Source organism: Cynoglossus semilaevis, chromosome 3 (assembly GCF_000523025.1).
Source record: "Cynoglossus semilaevis isolate Cse_v1.0 chromosome 3, Cse_v1.0, whole genome shotgun sequence".
Taxonomy (NCBI): Eukaryota; Metazoa; Chordata; class Actinopteri; order Pleuronectiformes; family Cynoglossidae; genus Cynoglossus; species Cynoglossus semilaevis.
The window spans coordinates 1,878,594-1,900,632 of record NC_024309.1 but is presented as its reverse complement, the minus strand read 5'-3'; the positions used below and the strand labels follow the sequence as shown (position 1 = coordinate 1,900,632).

Genomic DNA, 22,039 nt, shown 5'->3' with positions numbered 1-22,039 from the left:
CTAACATCATAATGTGGGACATAGAAACTTCAGAAGAGTCCGACTTACACCTCGGAGCCATAACGAAGGGCAAAACGTTTCCGTGTGACGGTGTATTCTCGTTCCCGCGTGAACTTGTTGGGGAGTTTTAACATCATACGTCGGAAGGATGGAACAAAACGGTTAGAAAAAGACCACATTACCACGAACCCCCATAGCTCGAGGACATCGTAAACCGAGGACCCCTTGTGGATGTTTTTGTTTTGTTTTTTTTTTATGTTCGATCTTGAAATTTTGACCAATAACGGACAGATACTGATCCTGGTAACCGGATCGAGCCATCCCTTCTTACTATAAGTAAATACTTAAGTAAAAATTGCACAACCGACACACATTAAGCTTGTGAGAGTAGCTGATATCAGATGACAATTATCTTTACCTGGTTTAAAGGATCCCTTTGACTTGAACTCATCAGACATTGAGATGATGAAAAACGGAACAGGCACCAGTCGGTGCCGACAGAAGTTGGACTGACCAGTGTACGTCTACCAGAGTAGATCTTCACTTCCATTAGCCGTTCACCACGCAAAGATGACCAACGACAGAGGAGGGTAACGTTAAAGTGCAATAGTCCTTTAAACAATGAAGACTCGTAGCAGCCTAACCACGCCGCTTGATGCTCAGCACTTTTAGCAATTTTTTAAACAGTGCAGATGTTTAATAAAGACTCAGGAACGTGTTACTGATGTCATTGGGGTTCGTTTTTCCTTGTTCTCAGAAATCATACCCAACCGCTGAGAAAGAAGAGCAAGGTCTGAAAATGTCCATTTTGGTGGCAATCCTCCCCCTTCGATGCATGAGGGTCGTACGCTGCTGCTTGCTGGTCTGAGCAAAATGTTTATTTATTTACGTCTTTGTGGATTGTTGTTGTTGTCGAATTTGAAGAATTGTGGTGTCAAAGGTTGGCGATGAGCGCATTCGGTGGATTAAGGTTTTGCTGTGTGTAATTGTCCTGTGTTCATTTTGACCCTATCCCCTTTAGGGTGTCCAACGTTTTCTTTTGTTGTTGTTGTTGTTATTGTTGTTGTTGTGTTTTTTTTTATGTCTGTGACTGTACACGATACATGGGGGTGTGTGTTCGATTTCTATCCCCACTGATTAAAATGGAAGTCTGTTCAAACCCATCAAACCCCAGATGCCGCACGCGTGGCCGCAACCGAGGGGGGCGAAGGCCGCGTCATCGCCGCCGCGTCTGCCCCGTGCGGAACCTGAACTTTGTTGCCGACGTCACGCTTTGTAAAAGGTGCACTTTAGTATCGAACCAAAGCAAACAAATGCTGTAACAAATGGCCATTGGTGACGTTTTAAATCCCTGGACGATTTAACTCTTTGGGTAAAAAAAAAAAAAAGAAAACGATGTTAGCCTAAAGTTGTACTTGCAGCTTTAATATCTGTGATTTTTAAACTTTAACCATATTTTACAGCGACTTTCACGTAATGTGAGGGTTATTTCGAGGGGGTTCAAACCAGACAGTTATTGTGTAGCAGATGAAGGTTCGAACAGAACATTGGAATTTTTTTTTTTTTTTTTTTTGCCACTTTTACAGAATTGGCGGTTCTTCTTGTTACATCGCTCGCCGATGTCTACTTGGTTTGATTTGTTTTTTCTTTTGCCCTTGCATGTTTTTCACCAGCAGACACTTGTTACCAGGAGTTAGGCTCTGTACAAACACTGAACAGGACAGTGAAATTTTCCCTCTTTGTGTTTTTGTTTTTTTTTTTTGTTTTTTTTAAGTTGCTGTGCTGAGATACTGATTTCTCAAACGTGTTCTGTCTCTCTTTGGCCGTTTCCTATTGTATAGTGAGTGCTTTTGTTCATGTTCAGTGAGTCGACTCGTGGCCTGAACTGTGTCCTTTTACATTCAGAACTATGACCTCAAGACTAGAATGTAGTTATTGTCGACTCCTGGTTTTTTCTATCCCCATATGTGACAGTTCACCTTAGCGTAATATCCAGTGCTAGAGAATACAATATGTAATGCACAGTGCATAAAATAACAGTAGAAGTGGCACTTTGAAAAAGAAAAAAAAAACTTGGGGAATAGGTGTTGGTATTTTTGCCCTTTGAATATTGACACGTGCACACACTTGATACCCCTTAATGGCTCTTCCATACTGCTGAGCTTTTTCCAGCTCTCTTTAACTTTCTATGAGTTTCTGACGGACTCTCGGCAGGTCCTGTACTTGTAGATAGCGGAGGGCGGGGTGGGGTGGGGGTTGTTTTTTGGTACCATTTACACAACACGGAACCGGTGTCACTCTTTGCCTGTACATACCCACTTCTACTACTTGTAAAGAAACAGAACTCTTTGGCACTCGTATAGCCAGCACTATGCAGAAACTAAAGAAGAAAAAAAAACAACAACTTTTTGTTAGCATGCTTTGAAATGCAGAATACTAATATAGAGGATAAAAAATATATATATATACCGAATAAATAAAGTCTGCTATAATTTCTTATTAAAATAATCATCTTATTGGGGGTGGCGGGGGTGGGGAACAAACAAAAAAAAAGACTGTCCCTGGTGGAGAAAGGAGGTGATGATGAGAACGGTGCGGCACGGATGATCGCAGGTGATGAGCTTAAATACTTTTGTGCACATTTTTTTACTTGCATGCTGCACTGAAAATCATCCGGTAACGAGGGGATTTGACGTGCAAAGCAGCTGGTTTTTTGCTGTATGCTTGCAAACTGTGTGTAGAGTGAAACACTGAATTCTTCCGGGTTAAGGGAGAGTCATATTTATATATAAATATATATATATATATATATATATACATATAAACAGTATTTTTACTTCCTGGTCATGGAAGAGAGATGTACTGATTAGCTGCGGATAGTAATTATAGAGATACAATAATAAACGGAATATTTGTATGTCTGGTTGAGAACCACTGTAATGGACCGATGCATGTGTGACAGTCCTGGGCAGAACTTTGAACTATTTCCTAAATACCTTATTTCGGCCTTTTCCATGTGGCCATTTTTATTGCCGTCCTGTGCACCCAAAATATTACAAATTTTTCACTGGGATGAGCAGCACTTTAGAGACTGATTAGTGTCGACGTTTCTAAGGACACTTCTCGGACCACTTCCTACTTTTCCGCACATGGATCGGTGACGTTTCTTTGCAAGTATCTTCCAACACGCCCAAGTGAAAATTCAGAGTTGTGTCACATCCGCTGGAAGCCTCTCACAGACGCAGTGACGATGACAAATCTTCCACAATAATGTGAAGTCTATGTCGGCTCCTGAAACATGAAGTTGGCCCTGATACGATGACACTTTGGCTTGTCAACGCGGGGTTCTTTTAGAAGCTTAGAATTCATATATTCATATCAAATGTTAAAGCAAGGTAGATGGGGAAAAATGGTGAAGCTTAAGGTTTTGATTGCTTGATATTATTAACGGTTGAACTTTATAAAATTTCAAAAATATTTCTTTCAATAAATCTCTTTGAAAGCAACCCTCCCTCTCCCCCTGTCTCGTCATCATTCATGTGATGGTCATTATCAGGACATAAGTATTATTTACACAGTTACTCAACATTTACACATACAATGTTTTATGATATACGATATGTATAGTACCTGTTATATATATGCAGTATATGCAGTATCTATCTATCTATCTATCTATCTATCTATCTATCTATCTATCTATCTATCTATCTATCTATCTATCTATCTATCTATCTATCTATCTATCTATATATGCAGTATCTATCTATCTATTTATAATATATATATATATATTAGACTGATTATTAGACTGCTACGAGGGTTAAGAAGGAAGAAAAAGGGGGGGAAAGGGAAGAAGTCAAAGTCAGGCTATCTATCTGGCTAGCTAGCTATCTACTGAAAAACATTTGAGAGAGTGGTTCATTAATACAGTGTTTCACAAACTTATTAGTTATTCGTAAACTCCTGAGAAACATGATGCAAGACGACCCCCCCCATCTTATAGACCAGAACTTGTTACAAAACGTATAAAAAATTACAAATATTAGACTTACACAGTTGTATTCACGCGAAACTACAATGATAACATTTGTTTAAGACGCCCAACAGATGTGCCTTAACATGAACACACAAACACACACAAAAAGGTTAAGACGCCCAACAGATGTGCCTTAAGGTGAACACACAAAAAAGTCTGGGCTGTTTATGATGGTTGTACCTGTTCTTTTCGGCCACAAGATGTCGCTACTAACAGAAAATTCAGCTCAATTTAATATTTGATGCCTTTTAAAAAATAATGTAAATGCATCTTATTATTGTCAATTAATTCATTAATTTTATAATTTGGCGGCTTTATTTATTGTGTAATTGATTAGAGGCAAATAGCACAAGTGTGTATTCTTTATCTGCTTTATGTGTGAAACAGGTGAATGTAGACCTGACTGTAGCTCAAGTCTGTGTCTTTTTACCGTAACACCTGTCATCGCAGTGACATTTTAGTGATCCGGGCGGAATCAGGGCGTCTTCTTGGGCCTTCAACGTGTACGCTGTGCGTCGCTACAGGCGATTGGACCGGCACCGATCCGTAAAAGGAGTCAAATGTTCTCCATTGTACGTGCGGGATGCCTGTCAAAAGCGCACACAGTGACGCCGAATGGCCTGCGCAGGAGTTCAAAACTGTCTGTAGTCACATTTCCTGTCAGTCAGACCTTAACTTTAATACGATTGGATAAAAAAGCCGCCATTCAACAATAGTCGTTTGTGATTGGAGTACAGCGAAACAGAGGTGGAGCTGTTACTCTGCACCGAAGCTCGCACTGTTGGGTGGGCGGATCGTGGCGGTGACAGCGACTCTTGGAGACTCACGACAAACTGTCGAAAAGTACACATTTAACGGTGAGTCAAGCCGAAATATGCCTACCGTGTGTTAGTGGCTGTACATAGCGATGTGAGCTGTGTGTCTTGGGTGCGTGGAGAAAGGTTGGGCGGCTGTAGGCCGTGTAGCAGTGAGTTGACGCTGATTTTGGATGAGTAAGCTCAGCACGCATCACGGCCAGGCTGTACTGGTGTACAGTGATGCTGCCTTCATGTGCTCCTCGGAAAGTCGGTATTTGTGCATGCTATTTGCTGAGCGTGCATAATACATACACGCCCTTTTTTTGTTCACTGTAGCGCCGACTGTTGTGGTTTTGGATTTTTTTTCGCGGCTCATTTGGACGCTTGGTAGCCTTTACCATAGATTGTTTTGCTTTTAAGGTGGTTAGTTTCACGTGTAACCCAACATGACTATTCCCTAACGTGTTAGGGACTGTTCCATATCATGTTGGCTAATGCAGCACGGAGTGGCGCTGTCACAGCGGGCAAAAGGAAAGTTGTTATAAACTGACTGACTGACTCATTTTGTCTCGGTCTGCCCATATCGTCAGAGTCTCTCTGCACATGACATCGTCTGTATTTCCACGTACATATGACCTGTGTCTTTCTGTATATTTAATAGTCAGTCTACCGGTCTTTGGGCCATCTCTGTGTTTGCATGCGATCTTATCTGTAACTATGTGACTATAAGATTGTGCTTTGTCTTCTGACCCTCTTATCTGTCCGAGTGTTTTCTTGTCGGCGTTTGTGTCTTGTCTGTGTCTCATTTGTCTCTTTGTGTGGCCCTGCCACAACCTGTGTTTGACTCCTGTTGTCGGTTTCTGTTGTCTTTTCATTCAGTCAGTTCTTTTCTGCCCTTGTATGAGTTTCTTGTGTCTCGGGATTGAATCTGACAGTGGTCTTTCAGGGTCCTATGGATGCAAAAGCTGCTAATCATTTAGCACACGGCTAAAAAGGAGTGACACTCAGTAACCATGGTAACCATATACACTGTCACTACACGGCCCACTAACATTTCACCATCCAATACTGCGAGAGATGCGAGATAAGCCTCAGAAACACAGATATTTTCCCACTGTCTTTTGTTTAATCATTGCCAGTTTACACACCATTCATTCTCAGAGACAGCCCCTGTCATTGATCACCTTTTATCTACTTGGCCAAAACGTGGGCAGAGGTAGACCTGGAGAACATTACGCAACTTTTAAACGCATAGTTGTAGTATAGGAACGTATAGTTTTCAGTCTTGACGTTTGCAAAAATGTTTACCTTGACAAATGGAAATTGATAGATTTTATATACCATTAAGAATTGATTTCTGATTAAACAGGCCCAAGGTATAGAGTTTCCAGTCGAATTTAGATTGTACTGCAGTACACCACGGTCATTTTTAAGTTTTCATGACTAACCAACCAAGCCTGTAAATCAGGGGCATCAAATTCAATCTCTCAAGGGGCGGAAATTTAGAACTAACTCTAGGTTGCGGGCCAAACAGGATTAGCATTTTTTGAACGGTCTCGTGAAATGACCTTTTTCTGAGTAAAATCTTTTTTTTTTTAAATGTCAATGTGCCTTATTTAGAGACAATCCCCATCCTCATCCATTTATCATAACCATAATCTGATTATATTATGTGTTGTAAATGGCTTTCGATGCATATGGACGGTTGTGACCACTTCATTTAACCCATCTTGTGAACACAAGTAAATGTTGATTTTTTTTTTTTTACTCCATGCCTTGATTTTAACATGTGGTATAAACACTAATGAATAGAGACCTTGGTGGATGTAATTAAAATACCCAAATAATTCAAAATCAAATAATGTTGTCAACAAATTCAGTGCCATCTTTGTCACCATGTTTATCAAAACTCAGTCCATTATCTGGAAAAAATGTGCTCCATCTGGGATATTGGGTTTGGCTCCTGCCCCCTAAGATTAAGCTGTGGAAGACAAAATGAAAACCCTGTATTACTTTGGAACAAACCCAAATCCTTGACAATATTATGACATAAAAATAATATTTTGCCACATCATCCCAATGTGGTTGTTTTGGTCAGGACAATATATAAAAAAAGTTTTATAATAATGGGATTCTAAATGTTCATAGGGCCGTCATCCAGCACCAAGTCTCATTAACTGGGAAATCAATAAAGCACTCTGCCGGTTTGTCAGCTGAATGGTGTTGTTGAATGAGGATTTCACTGAAACTCTTTCGAAAGCAAATCCGTGCTTCTTAGGCATTTTTTTTAACCTCTTTCGGGATCGTCATTGATGCAGTCACTGGCAAAGAATTATACCTTTCAGAATCAGAATCAGAAACGATTTTATAGCCAGCTAGGTTTTCACCTGCGAGGAATTTGTTGTGGCATACAGTGTAGCAAAAGAAACGTACATGAAGGTACACAAATGCTGATAAAATAAATTAAATTATGCCTATGGGTGGACATTTACAGAATCCATCCTTCTCTACTCTCTCTGTTTCTCTATCTCTGGCAATCCAGATTACCCGTTCTTTTTCCACAGCCAGATTACTCAGCGGGAAATAAGAGGGACTGATCCCAGCCCCCAAATTCATTATCGACCTGATCCGAACCCTTAATGCCCAAATGTTTGTTGCTTGATTGTGAGCTTTGAAAAAGAACATAGTGACTTTTCAGAAAAGGTCAACATTGTTGAGTCATTCATTGGTTTAATATTGTACCAGGTTTTTTCTCTTGGATTCCTTTAAGCAGTGGAGTCAGGTCTTTCTGCAGTGACGTAAGCAGTCAGTTATGATGCTGGCCTCAGGAGAGATAGCTGACGAGCAACTAAAAAAAAAAAATTCAACTTTGAACTCAACATTGATCCCGTACTTGCAAAATTCTTGTGTTGACAGCAGATCTGCTGCAACAGGCACCAAGTATGTAGTTCCTTTGGGAATCAAACCCAGGACTTCCTTCTCTCTGCTTCTGAGGCAGGCATGCTAACTGCTACACTATAGAATCACAATGGGTTACCTATGGGTTATTATGACATCAGATATGCTGATAAATCAAGTGCCGCCCAATGGGTGTGGATGTTTAATATTCAGGGTAGCTGGTGGTCTATTTATGTTTATCTGCCCCATTTCTTTCGGACATTGTTGTAGTAGGCTGCCGCTACTCAAATTACAAAATGGAAACCCTTTATACAGAGCTTGGAGACTTGTATATTTGTATTCCCAGAAGTTTCTTAATCCGTAATTAAACATTACTGACATTTTCTGCAGAACCAAAAAAACAATTGTCTTCATCCTTTACAGTATCTGAAGAAAACACTGCGTTGAAAGCTGAAATAAATCCATCTTAAACTGAAGGATGTATACGCTAAGGTCTCCTTCAGATAGTGTCCCTTTTTACGGCATGTTGCGTAAAGTTAAGTTGAACATTTGGGCATCGGATCAGATAGGATCCTGAGATTGTGACTTACATGAGGCGGATACCAATCCTGAGTATCAGATCTAGCCATCCCTAGAAGAAATACGTTGAAATATGTTGAAAAATATGTTGAAAAGTACATTGGCATGTTTCACCTTCTGCCATTGTTGGCAGATGGTTTCTCCAAAAAGATGGAAATCTTGTTAAAATGAAGAAAAGCTATTGCCCTTTATAATATCTAATATTTCTATTCTAACCCCTAAAAACAGAACCATCTGTTTTCTTCCCTTATTCTATTACTAGTACATGAGCATGGAATTCAACATTCTGCCATCACACAACTATTCATTTCTTGAGCTTTCCTTAACTTTAATGCTCGGCAACTCCATGCCAACATCATATAACATCCTGAGCAGTTTTATGGTCCGGGAAAGTTTTAGGGAAAAAAGTACTCTGATGGGCAGAAGAAGGAATTGGATAAAGTTTGTTGACAAAAAGTGGTATTTCTTGTGCTACAAAGTATTTTTATACTAATGTCCAGGTTTGTCTGTTGCTGTCTGGTTCGGAAGGCTTTGGTCACTTTCCTGTCGTAGTATAACCCAGACAAGAATACTAGGATACATTTGTTCTAATATTACCCTTACAGAACCTAACATTGTTTATCGTGTTGTGATGGCAACAGTAGTTTCACAGACATGAAGACTCCTAGACACAAAACTCGGTCCCGCAACGTTTGTGAGCCATCGCACTAGCATAGCATAGCACACAAGTGCTCTACCAGTATTTACATAGTTAAAGGTGTCATGTTTGTGGTAAACAAATATGAAATGCAATATAAGAGACTGTAGTTAAAGCAAGGGCTTCAGCTGATAACCTAAAAAATAGTGTGTCAAAAATGTCATCCTAAATTTCAAGTTCAGGAATAGTAGTTAGAATAGGTAATATTATTGCAGAACTTTAGTCAGTTAAAAAGAAGAGCGCATACAATTTTGTGCTGTTTTGTCTTGTATTTACTTCGTCGTCCAAATACCCCAGTGCGGGTTGACTGTCCAGAGTACTGTTCTGGCCCCATATTGGAACAAACTGCCATAATACTCTCTTCAAGGTTACCAGTCTCCTTCGTCCTCGCCTCTGGTGAAAAGTCAGGAAATGGAGGAAATCCATGATTATACATGTGCTATACTGCTTCCAGCCACTCTCAGGGTGAGGGCAGTTCAGGGTGAGACAACAAAGATAACAAGTTACCTATTAATTAACTTATATTTCGTAGCTGCATGCTTTTAGGATGAGTTTAAACACTTTTTCTTGCATATTTTATCTCGCATATTTAGCATCTTATGATGTTTTACTGCTGACCCACAAAACACACTTGCTTTCAATACTTTAGGTGCTGCAGGACTGTTGTGTCTTATTAAATGTCTAATATGTGTCTTAAATTATTATTTCAATTTTCTTAGGAATCTAGTTGCGGGCCGGATTTGATGGTTAATTGGACTGGAACTCTACTGGAACGTGAACCCTACTATCCAGAAACATGTATTGATTCACCAGCGGCACTTTAAGAAATTTATATATTGCTCAGATAGACTCCTTGTCTTACTATATAAAATAATACAAGTTGAATACAAGTTGAATCCTTGAGTATGTCTCAAGGATTTCCGCGCTGGAGTTTTGATATTGTGTGACAGCGGTGGCTTGGATAATGAAATTGTGAAGAGCAGAGAGGATGAATGTCATAGTAGAGGCTAAGCCAGTGACTGTAATCCCACCTCATCATAACAGAAGCAGCTGGAACGGTATTAACGTCTGCCAGTCAGAGTCAGAGTTATGAAAATGCATAGCAGAGTGAAATAATGGATTGAAATCTCATGGTTAAGAGGTGTTTAAATTTTTTTATTTTTTTTGGATTACCAGTATTGGTAAAAAGGACTCAGCATTTTCTAAAGCATTCGGGTTCGTAGTTTGCGTCCAAAAAAGGAAGACAGACGAATACTTTATGTTTTGTTATAAATGATGTTGCACTGGGCTAGCACGCTAATATACTTGCATTGCGAGGGTCTTGAATACCATTGTGGGTTCCCTGTTTGTGTGCACATCGATGCCTCTTGCATTCCATTGCAATGTGTCAAGCGTCGTCCTGCAACAATGGAGCACAGTTCCCAAAGAATCAGTGTGTTTTGTGTATTCGAGTAGTTTTCACTTTGTGTGTGTGTGTATATATGTCGGTGTGTGTGAGGGCCACATACAGGGAATTCATTCAGAAACTAAGGCTTAGTGTAAAAGAGTCTGAGAGATCGGGATGGAGGCAGGGAGTAGCACGTGGTGGTGGAAACGAAAAGGTGTGTTGAAGTGCGTAGACAAAATGACCCCTGTTTGTCTGTCTGTTTGTATGTGTAAATGCCGAAGGGTGTTATTTCAGATTTGGAAACTATTAGGCTGCAAAGTACTGAATTATACAACACACTAAAAGCCTTGTGTAACTAAATGACCGGGATACGCGTGCATGCCGGTGCGCATAGTAAAACACTAGCCTTTTCACTTGGCTCTCAAACAGGCCTCCTGTGAGTTCTTTCAAGGTCCGGCCTTGAAGCGAACGGACACACACACACACACAAACACAGACAGACAAGGGATTACCTTTTATGTAGCATTACCTTAAGTGAGTAAAGCCAATTATCAAAGACAGTGGCTGCTAAAAGCAGAGGAAGGCTCATGCTTCTAGCTGTGTCAACTGTCTTTCTCTTCACCCATCCGTCCGTCCATCCAACCTTCCATCTATCTATCTATCTATCTATCTATGCATCCATCCTTTCCTTCCATCCTTCTATCTATCTATCTTTCTCTCTGTCTGTCTATCTATCTATCTATCTATATACATCTATCCATCCATCAATATACCTTTCTGCTATCAACATTACCTATGTATCCATCCATTAATCCGTCCATCCATCTGTCCGTTTATCCATCCATCCATCTATCCATTTCCTGTTCATCTATCTTCTTGTTTGAATGCACTTAACCATTTTGTGTGCTTGTATCTTCTGACCTAAAACTACCTGGAACCTTTAATATTTGATGTACATGACTAGGAGCATTGTATAGTAAGATCTGTACTGTTAGGTAATGATCTGGTCCATGAGATAAAGGCATATGAACGTAGAATATTGACAGATATAGTCTGTCTTAACACACACACATACACAAACATACAGGGTGACGTGCTGTCTTTGCTTTTGTTTTGTTTTGTTTCGGGGTTTTTTTTTGCTGTCTGACTCACGTCGGCAACCCTTCACATCAGGATGGCAGTGAGGCAGAAAGAACTTCCACGTCTTTTTTTTTTCTTTTCTGAATGAATATGACAGGCAGTTGAAATAGCATTGTATTGTAAAAGTACTTGGTCTTTCCAGACCACCGTTTTAAATTACATGCTAGATTTTTGGAAAGAAATCACTATTTTCTTTTTTCATCTTATTACTTAATCAACTTAATATAAAAGCTCATGGGAAAAGTTGAATAAATTGCAGTGCTTCTTCTTTTGATTGCTCTTAATATTAGTACAGGTCTTCATCTAAAAGACGCAACGTGTCATTTTCTGTCCATTCTTTAAAAGACCTAGACAAATATTGGGACAGCTATTGGGTTACCTTTCAAACCACCTTCCACATTTGGTGTAGCATACAAAAAGTGAGAGAGTTTAAAGGTCTCTTAAGTTAAGTACAGACACAGGAATTGAGAAATAAACGAATGTCAACATTGTAGAATCCCGAAACAAAAGTCTGAAGTACAGATAACTGGAGGTAAAATAAACTATAAAAATTATTTATTATTTTTTTTGTCAAGCCTACTGTAGGTGAGGCAGTTTTTTTAATACTACAAATTATTTGCGGACCTAACAGGATTCGCACACACAAACACAAACACAATGTTAAATGCGAGCTAATTGTGTAAGTGATCCTAGATTACACCTGTATGCCTTCAGAGACTAATTACAGAGAGTCTTACGAACACAGACACAAAGAGTTCTCACAGTCTTCCCTGAGGCTTTAAGCCGCTCCCTGTCATGGAGGACAAACCACACATTGTTTGTCTTGTTCTTTCTCTGTTATTTGCAGTTTTCTGTACATTTGTATAGCCCGAGGGCAATGCTAGTTTCTTACTTTTATAACCTTAGTACGAGTACAGTATGAGAAATTTGGTCAATTACACATCTCCAAATCTACAATTTGAATAATTAGAACCTTATTCATTAAAAGTAATAACACTATGTAATAACAGTATTTATTTATTTAATGGTGCTGGTGTCAAAATTGACATGTTAATCACTTTAATTCATTTCCTAGAATAAATAGAAGTCAGAATGGGCGGCGTCTATACCAGTGTTTCCTGAACTTTCTTGGGCGTTGAGACATATTTTATATCCCGCTGCACACCACCACACAAAAATGTCCCAAAAAGTATATGTAATAAAATATAATGATCATCTTGTTTCAATTCAATTTACTTACTTGATGAGACCCTGATTCTGTTTAGTTGAACACAAGGCAGATAAACTCAAATTGATAAGGACACACACTACGATGTTGAACAGTTTTTTTTTTTTAGTCTTCATAGCTATCTACCACCACCTAGTGAATACAAACAACAATAAACAAAGACAAATTGCAGCTATTAAATTAAATGAATCTATTAAGGTATTAAATAAAATGAAAGACACAATGGTTGGCAATCACTGCGAAATGTGAAACACAAAGTACCTACTGTTCCAACAATATAACAAAAAATATTTTTGTTATATTTAGGAATGATGATTTGTTGATTAATCATGATTAATCGTTTACTATTATTTAATTTGCATATTATTTTTTATTTGACCTCAGCTCTTTGACCGACTACTCCTTACCTTCTGCTTTGAGATAACTTGGGCCACGTGTTTTGTTGTTTGCTTGACTGACAAAAAAACACCCAACCTGGTGACGTATGGTTTTTCGTGAATCTTTGCTGAAATCTGGGCAACTCGGTTAGACTCCGTATATACACACCCTTCCATATGAGGATGAACTTGTGCCCAACGTTTTATCCATACAAACAAAGGAAGGGTTACAACCATATACCCTACTGCGTTGACATGCAATACGTTAGATAAAGAGTGAGTAAGTCCGTGCATACGATGTTCAAAGCTACATTTTCGGAAGCCTCGGGATCCTCATGTTACACTCTCTGTGCCCGTGTGTCAGGGTGTGTTGACAAAGTGCTGTGATTGTGTGGCTTGGTGAAATACGCCGAATGGCCCGCCAGGAATGTCACTGATACCATCTCGCACAGATTAGTGAGATGGCAGCTGGACCCTGAAACACCTTGAATGAGACATACACACACCAGTTTCTCTGGCCCACAATATTTTCATACTTTTAGTTCCTACAAGCTAAGTGTTTTTGGGCGCATTTGATTTCCTGTGTGGTGTGTCAAAGTAAATAAAAGTTTTTGGGCGCATTTGATTTCCTGTGTCAAAGTAAATAAACGCTGTGGCCACTTAACTTAGATTTATGGATGCCGGGCCTTCTAATATGATGCATTTGACACTTTTTATTGTCTTACATTATCAACCAAGTCATTTATTACATTTTACACAGTTCTCATGATTTACAGCTATTTGAAGAGCGTGACATCGGTTTATTAAATTTTAGATATGTTTCGTGTGTTGTATATGTACAGTATCTTGTGTATTTGGTTCCCTTGTTTACGTAGTCGAGTGAACCTGAACGAGCAGTAGTGCTGCGTAAATGTTTGATGGTGAGATACTTTGAAATGTAGACATGGATATTTGCCCTGTAGGTGTCCTCAGGATTTTTTGATTTATGGACTGTGAAAAGATATCGGGTGACGCAGTCTCATGCCATTCTTCTGCTTTCATGTACTCGCAGTGTATGTTAGTGGGGTGGGGGTGTTCACTTCATGTATTTTCACTTTAACTCACTCTGTGTCTTTCTCACATACTGCAAACAGCTCAGAGCTATTTAGGTTGACCCGTAAGATGTGATCTTAGTTTACAAAGAGAGGGAAAAACAGCAGATGAGCCATTGACGAGATCCGTAGTCATCGGACTGGTTAAGCAAGAGGTTCATTCATTTTACAACATGAACATACCTAGTTTTATTGTATTAGCTAGTACACAACGGCATAACGGTTGTAAAAGTGTAGTATAAAACATAACCATAGAATCATATAAAAAATGTTTTTTCGTCCGGAAGACACGGAAACTTTAGCTTGATTAGCTTGTCCTACGTAGCCAAGCCTCTTTTTTTTTTTTTTTGCAGTCATTTGGCTACAGCTGAGCCTGAGCTACATTTAAGCACCAGTGCCCTAAACCTACTTCACAAGGGCATGACTGTGACATGGTAGCACTACTTGTGCCATGAGCTGTTTACTATTTTTATAATTGAGTAATAGTTTGGAGTGTCACATCAGCAGGCTGGTCTAAAATGAGGAAATAGTCAACCAGCTTTTCATTATACGGCAGCAAATGGTATTATGGTATGGTATTGTTAGCCAAAAGTGGTAAACAGCTAGTGATTTCAACGCAGCCAATTTCGCCTTTGGTCTTTTCAGTCTCCGAAGAGGTCAGCTGCAACAACTGTGTTCCACGCTCATTCATTCAAGCAACGCACACGCCTACAGGATACACCCTTTTTTATGGTAACACAGTAAGCTGAGCAGCCAGGCTAAGGGGAAATGTCCCACCTCTCCTTGAAAATGACATCAGTGACTTGTGCTTTCCACTTCCTTTATAGGCGGCGTGCTGTGAAACAAATCACGCACTGCACTCATTAAACTGAAATGAATGTGTGATTTGGGTCACCAAAAGCTGTGATAAATATGGGGTTGATTGTTGTAGTTGCCACTTGGATTGTTATGGAAAACGGGATAAGAACCAATCACTCTGACTGTTTTTGTTTTGTTTATACCTAGACCTCTTGATGAATTTTGAGAAGTAAAACATTACACGATCATGATATTTTTTGTGAAATTATATTTTATTAAATATGAATAAATATATATCTAATATACGTGTACATATGAGGTTATGTGGGCCGTACCAGTGGTTGTCTGTGGCCCGTGAATCAAAATAGGTTTGACACCTCTGTCTTACAGCATTGGTTATTTGGCTTAGTAGCTACTATTCATATGACCAGAAATATATATTTAATATATATTTATATATTTACTCATTTAAACTGAATATACATCATATATATATATAGTACATTATATGTTTGGGTACTAGACAATACTCATTTAAACTGAATATACTTTATATATATAGTCCATTATATGTTTGGGTACTAGACAATTGCATGTAGCTTTAGGGCACAATATGAGGCCCTATCAGTTATAAAAAAAAAAATAATGAAACAGATTTACAGGTAATTGTAAATGTCATTGTCCTTGGGTGGCTTCATATGAACTCGATCAGTTGCAAAGTCCCACAAAACCAAAGACATTTTTTTAATTCCTTTCTCTCAACGTCATGGTACTCTGTCTTTGGCTTTGACAGATGTCACTGATGTCTTTTGGATGACGATGGCTGTGTAGCATTCCAGGGCAGTTAGTTCCTACTCTGTGTGATTTAAGGAGAACCTCACACTTTTCTACTTTTGGCTTTTTACATTTCTCAGGTAATTATAGTTGCATCATGGCAACAGTTATTACTGCAGTGTGTTGCTCTGCATGACAGGTCGAAGAACTCTGCTGGCAATGCCTGGGTATTGCCAAATATGCTGGGAAAAAAACGGCTGCATATATCGCTATCAATTGATACCGGAATTGGAAATTAAATGTTTAGATAATATCGGCATATCGGATTTTGGAAAAAAGTTAATTTCGGATATTTGTATTTGAAACATAAAATTCACACTATAACATGATGTAAATCCATAATATTTAGTTTGTTTTCAAATTTGGTGACAGTCCCAAAATGGGAACATTACACTAGATTACACTTAGCAGAGTAGCAGTTGTGTAAGAATTTTCCAAAAATTGATCCTATATTGCCACTAGTTTTTCTGCTATAGATTTGTACAGACCTTCGGAGCTTATGGTTTGTGATTAAACTGAGAAGTTTAAGTGGATGGATAGAGAGAATTGTCAGTTATCTAACTGAACATTTCCAAATTCTTAAACCTGTTTCCAAAATAAAGCATGCGAGTCAACAACATTCTGGACTAACAGAAACACACTGACAAAACTGAAAATGAAATGTTAGGAGTACAAAAATGTGATGAAGAGGCATTCCAGAATATTCTCTACATCATCTGAGACACTCACAAGTCACACAGAGAAACCACAGATTATGTCATCACAATATAGTGACTCACCAAGGGTGTGGGTGTCATCCGTGAGTACTGAGTCCATACTGAGTTCACATAATGTAATGAGAACATTATGTTGATTGGCGTCAGAGCTATCTATCTATCTATCTATCTACCCATCTAACTATCTAACTTTCTATCTTTCTATCTATCTATCTTTCTATCTATCTATCTTTCTATCTATCTATCTTTCTACCTATCTATCTATCTATTTATCTATCCATCTATCCATCTATCTATCTATCTACCTATCTACCTATCTATCTACCTATCTATCTATCTATTTATCTATCCATCTATCCATCTATCTATCTACCTATCTACCTATCTATCTACCTACCTATCTATCTATCTATTTATCTATCCATCTATCCATCTATCTATCTACCTATCTACCTATCTATCTATCTACCTATCTACCTATCTATCTACCTATCTATCTATCTATTTATCTATCCATCTATCCATCTATCTATCTATCTACCTATCTACCTATCTATCTACCTATCTATCTCCCTATCTATCTCCCTATCTATCTCCCTATCTATCTCCCTATCTATCTCCCTATCTATCTCCCTATCTATCTCCCTATCTATCTCCCTATCTATCTCCCTATCTATCTACCTATCTATCTACCTATCTACCTATCTATCTACCTATCTATCTACCTATCTATCTCCCTATCTATCTCCCTATCTATCTACCTATCTACCTATCTATCTCCCTATCTATCTCCCTATCTATCTCCCTATCTATCTATCTATTTATCTATCCATCTATCCATCTATCTATCTATCTACCTATCTATCTATCTACCTATCTATCTACCTATCTACCTATCTATCTACCTACCTATCTATCTATCTACCCATCTAACTATCTAACTTTCTATCTTTCTATCTATCTATCTTTCTACCTATCTATCTATCTATCCATCTATCTATCTACCTATCTATCTACCTATCTACCTATCTATCTACCTATCTATCTACCTACCTATCTATCTATCTACCCATCTAACTATCTAACTTTCTATCTTTCTATCTATCTATCTTTCTATCTATCTATCTTTATCTATCTATATATCACTCTATCTATCTATCTATCCATCTATCTATCTATCTATCCATCAGTATCTGTAAAAACTCTCACTTCCAATGGGGCTCATCACTATGATCTCAGAGTCAAGTTTCATAAGGTCGGGTCTACATATGAAAGGGGAAGTATACAATGCAACAACAACAAAAAAAGAAGCCACATTTGAAACAATTTTTTTCCTGTGGATTTCCTTCCTTCCTTTTTTCCACATCGAGTCTCAGTGACCACGCCTCACAGGAGGAGGAAACAGCAGTCTGGCATGAGCAGAAGTACTTGACCCTATATTCAGTTTACTTCCATATCCATCCCACTGTACTACAGAAAAGTTCATTCTTCTATTTGTTGAATATTCAAACAGCTGGTGCTTCTCCAGTGTTCAACTTATATATAATTGACTAACTTTACAGCTGGATCCTAGGTTCTCCGCTACACACACATTAAATATGGACATTAGGGCAGTGTTTCAGACTGGGGTGGTTTTGTGGCCAAGACCTTCCTGTGACACACCCTGGACTCTGTACAATAGTCAGATTTAGTGCTACTGACACACTGGCTTCCGGACATGTAATGACTGTTCCTTTGTATAGTAATTGTATGATCACTTATCAACTTTATGTTCTTTAAACAAAGCCTTTTGTTATAGTACAGCGAGGAAGAATGTTGATTTTTAACTTGTGACTCAAATGAATTAATTCAAAATTAAAATAATCCAAATTATTTTATTTTCTATAACAGAAAAGCTCGTCTTTGTTGGCCATTGTACGAATACAGACACACAATGAAATTTGTCCCCTGCCAGTGGCAGTCCTCTTACCGCTTGGCCACTTGGCGCCAAGAGTTTTAGGGACTCTACTGATTTACTTTTGACAATAAACTTGTTTCACTTTCATTTTTAGAAAAGCAATATATATGTGTTTATATAGCAATATATATATGTGCTGTATGTGTGTGCATATATTGCTATAAATATTTGTATATTGTATTATATATATATATATATAGAAATAAACATTTCAAAATATATACATACATATCTATACACACACATATAGATAGTATATAAGCAGCACATTGGTTTTTTTCTTCATTTTTTTATTTTCGATACTCTAAAATATCATGAACCTTATTAGAAATTGTATGCACTAGGTTTAAATTCAAAGCTAATTATTCAGTATTATCGGTGAGCATCGCAAAACTAAATGTCAGAACTGATCAACTTGCGAAGGGATGATATACCCTGACCGAACGAACCATGCTGCGAAGCTGCGAAATCCCTCTGGCTGTGATTTATGGGTATTTGTATAGTAATCACTTATAAATGGATTTGTTGCGCAATTGTTTCAATATCTGTATCAGAGTTGCTGGATAACTTTAGGCAGCTTTTTTTTTTTCTAAAATAAGTGGATCATCCAGCAGATGGGGCTGTTGTTGTCAACGGTTTTTCATTTGAAAATTCAGTTATAAAATCTTGTTGTTTTATGACTTTTATCAGGATGTTGCAACTTGGCAGTCTGCATTTGTATGTCTCATGGACAGGCCGACCAAAGGCAGACATTATCTCGAGCCGCTCGCCTCACGTGCCTTTATGATGATGTGGAAAAGGAAGTGAAATTGAAGTAAAATTAGAGGCAGATAAACAAGTGTGTCTGAGCAGAACAGGAAGGCTGTTAGCTGGTACCGCTGCTGCTGCTGGCCTGCAGATAATCTGGCATTATAGTTGGAATATGACACAACATGACTCTGCAAATTCCCCCTGATAGCCATTGGTCAGCTGGACTCCCAGATGAGCTCATGACGACTTAGTTTGTCTCTGTTTGTGTCTGGGTTCATGTTTAGGTACAAATTGTACGGCTTCCTGCAGCATTATTCCAGGTGAAACAGTGCCTCCCCGTGGCATAAGGCGGGATTTAGGGAACATTTTATCGACCTCTTACAGCAACAGTTAAACAACCTCAGTCAATAATGTAATTATCTGTTTCTTGTGTATTTGCGGCATCTAATATGGTTAGGGTTGATCAAATAATTTATTTCCTTCTCATTCCTGTGTCTTTGTTCCTGTGTGCAGCCATGGCAGAGTTGGACCTGAGTCTAAGTGATGCACTCACCGACGCTCCCCAGACAGGACCGGAGAGCCTAGTGCAGCGGGACTTTGTGGCTCAACTGGAGGCGGAGGCCTTTGATGATCAGATAGGGGAGACGGTGGGGAAGACGGACTACATCCCTCTACTGGACAATGATGATACCAAGACTGGTGAGACCTATATGGCGTTGTTGTACGGCATGACAATAACATCAGCTAACCTAGCAACATAAAATTACAACAACAAAATTTTTAAAAATAAAATAGCTTTAGCTGATTGGGGGCTATATGAAACAAAAGGGCCAAAGATTTTTATTCAAATATATTTTAATATTTTTTTACCCTTGAATAAAATCATTATTATATTGCACACAATTATAAAATATTGTCAGAATAAATTTTTTTTTTTCAAAAACAAAACATTGTAACTACGCTTGTTAATCAAATGTTAATCAGATGTGAATTTATCATGATGAATCAAATTTATAATGGTAATAAAGTCATCATTCCTAAATATGACATAAATAAGACTTTTTTATCTACATGTTGTTGAAACAGAATGTATAGCTATATACTTAGATTTTATTATATATATATATACTTTATATAAATATGTGTATATATGTAAATATACAGTATATTTATTTATATATGTTTGAAAAGAAAAATAAAGGGAGGATAAAAACAAAACCGGAGACGACTCAAACAAACCACTGACCTCATATAAACCAGATTAAACAAAATGACAGTGACCTGGGAATGACTCAGCTCTAGGGCCTGTCTAGGGACATTCAGACTCAGTATGTGCACTCGTCAGTCGCAGCCGGCTGCCGTGGGTGTTGTTACTGGATTTGGACAAACACTGACATGCTGGCAAACTGCATGACTAGACAGTCTGCGAAGTTTTGTCCTCAGTCAGTGTTCTGTTTGAAAGAACAAGAAAAGGAAGCTACCTGAGGGGCTAACAAATGGAAAGGAGCCAATGCTAACCCTAGCCTTAGTTCAGAGTCAACAACAAGCTAGCCACCTCTCCTTGGTAGAAGCAATAATAAAACAAAAGTTTATGGGCATTTTTTTTTATGGCAAGTTTTAAATCTTTGGATAAAACAAAAGTTTATGGGCATTTTTTATGGCAAGTTTTAAATCTTTGAGGTATGCTACTGTATGACATGAATGCAGTTGTTGGAAAATGTTTCAAAATAAAAGTTTGTGATGAAAAACACTCAACTAAATTTGCTAGCAGTTGAAGTCACCCAAATCACGGCAAAAACGTGCTTGACGAAGACATTTGCAGTGATACGTTGATAGTGATGTGTTCGCTTTTGTATGTTTATTTTTGTGCATGCGTGCATGCAGACACAGGTACTGTGCTGGAGAATGGAGAGCAGAAGGCGCATGGCGCACAAAAGCCTGGTAAGACCCACCTAACACCTAATCCCTTCACCTCTGCCGCCAGTTAGTCTGCAACGGCCTTTTCGTCTTGGTCAACCTTCGCTCACGGCCTTTGCTCATTTCTTCATCACCTCCATCTGTGTGTGTTTGTGCGTTTGTGCCCACAGCTCTTGGCCTTTAGCCTGGCTGCTCTTATTGCTTTCAAACCATCCATTAGACGGCCTACTGAGACCAAGAACATTCAGGCTTGATCAATTTCCTAATGCTGTTTAATCAATGGCAAATTGAATATGATGCAAAAAAAAAAAAAAAAAAGTAAGTCACCATGTCTGGTTAAAGCCACAGCTTATATTTTACTTTTATAATGTAGTCTATGTTTTGCTTTAGCCTTAAGCCTTTAACCTCACCTTAGAATCTTAAAATACCTGAATGCATAGACGATATTTCTTTCGGTTGTTATGATCAAGACTTGCACTGATCTCTTTTTGACACGTAATAATCACATATGCTGAGCCCCTTTAATCCCGGAGAGCCTGATATTACCGTAACGTGTCAAAACGAAAACCTAGAATTTGTGACATTGTTCGTCTACCCATGTGTCACTCATTAATCCTGGAACAAATTCTTTTCGTGAAGGGAGAGGGGGAGTTAGTGCCGAGTCACACATGGTATAAAAATAGAGCTGCATATTTTTTCCGAGTGCTGCTGAAAATTCAGCGGTTTTCGTCAGACGGTTGTTTTGGTTGCGACAGATTCACTGCTCCTCAGTAAAAAAAGTAGATTGGCTTTCGTGCAACTCAGAAAGTGTGACCAGAAAATAAAATACATTTA

At 38.5% G+C, this 22,039-nt stretch overlaps 1 protein-coding gene across 6 annotated transcripts in view; it reads left to right on the top strand.

The window, feature by feature from the left end:
• Nucleotides 1-4,740: 4,740 nt before the first annotated feature.
• LOC103376879 (microtubule-associated protein 4) overlaps nucleotides 4,741-22,039 on the top strand; it is a 56,588-nt gene continuing 39,289 nt past the window's right edge. For 4 of the 6 annotated variants that reach the window (XM_017031574.2, XM_008307419.3, XM_025054314.1 and 1 more), the window contains exons 1-3: nucleotides 4,773-4,896; nucleotides 19,802-19,987; nucleotides 21,173-21,229. In XM_017031574.2, the coding sequence (XP_016887063.1) occupies nucleotides 19,804-19,987; nucleotides 21,173-21,229 (241 nt within the window). In that variant the 5' untranslated portion in view covers nucleotides 4,773-4,896; nucleotides 19,802-19,803. Of the gene's footprint in view, nucleotides 4,897-19,801; nucleotides 19,988-21,172; nucleotides 21,230-22,039 lie in introns of all 6 variants that reach the window. The other 2 variants (XM_025054315.1, XM_025054311.1) reach the window with 2 other exon arrangements.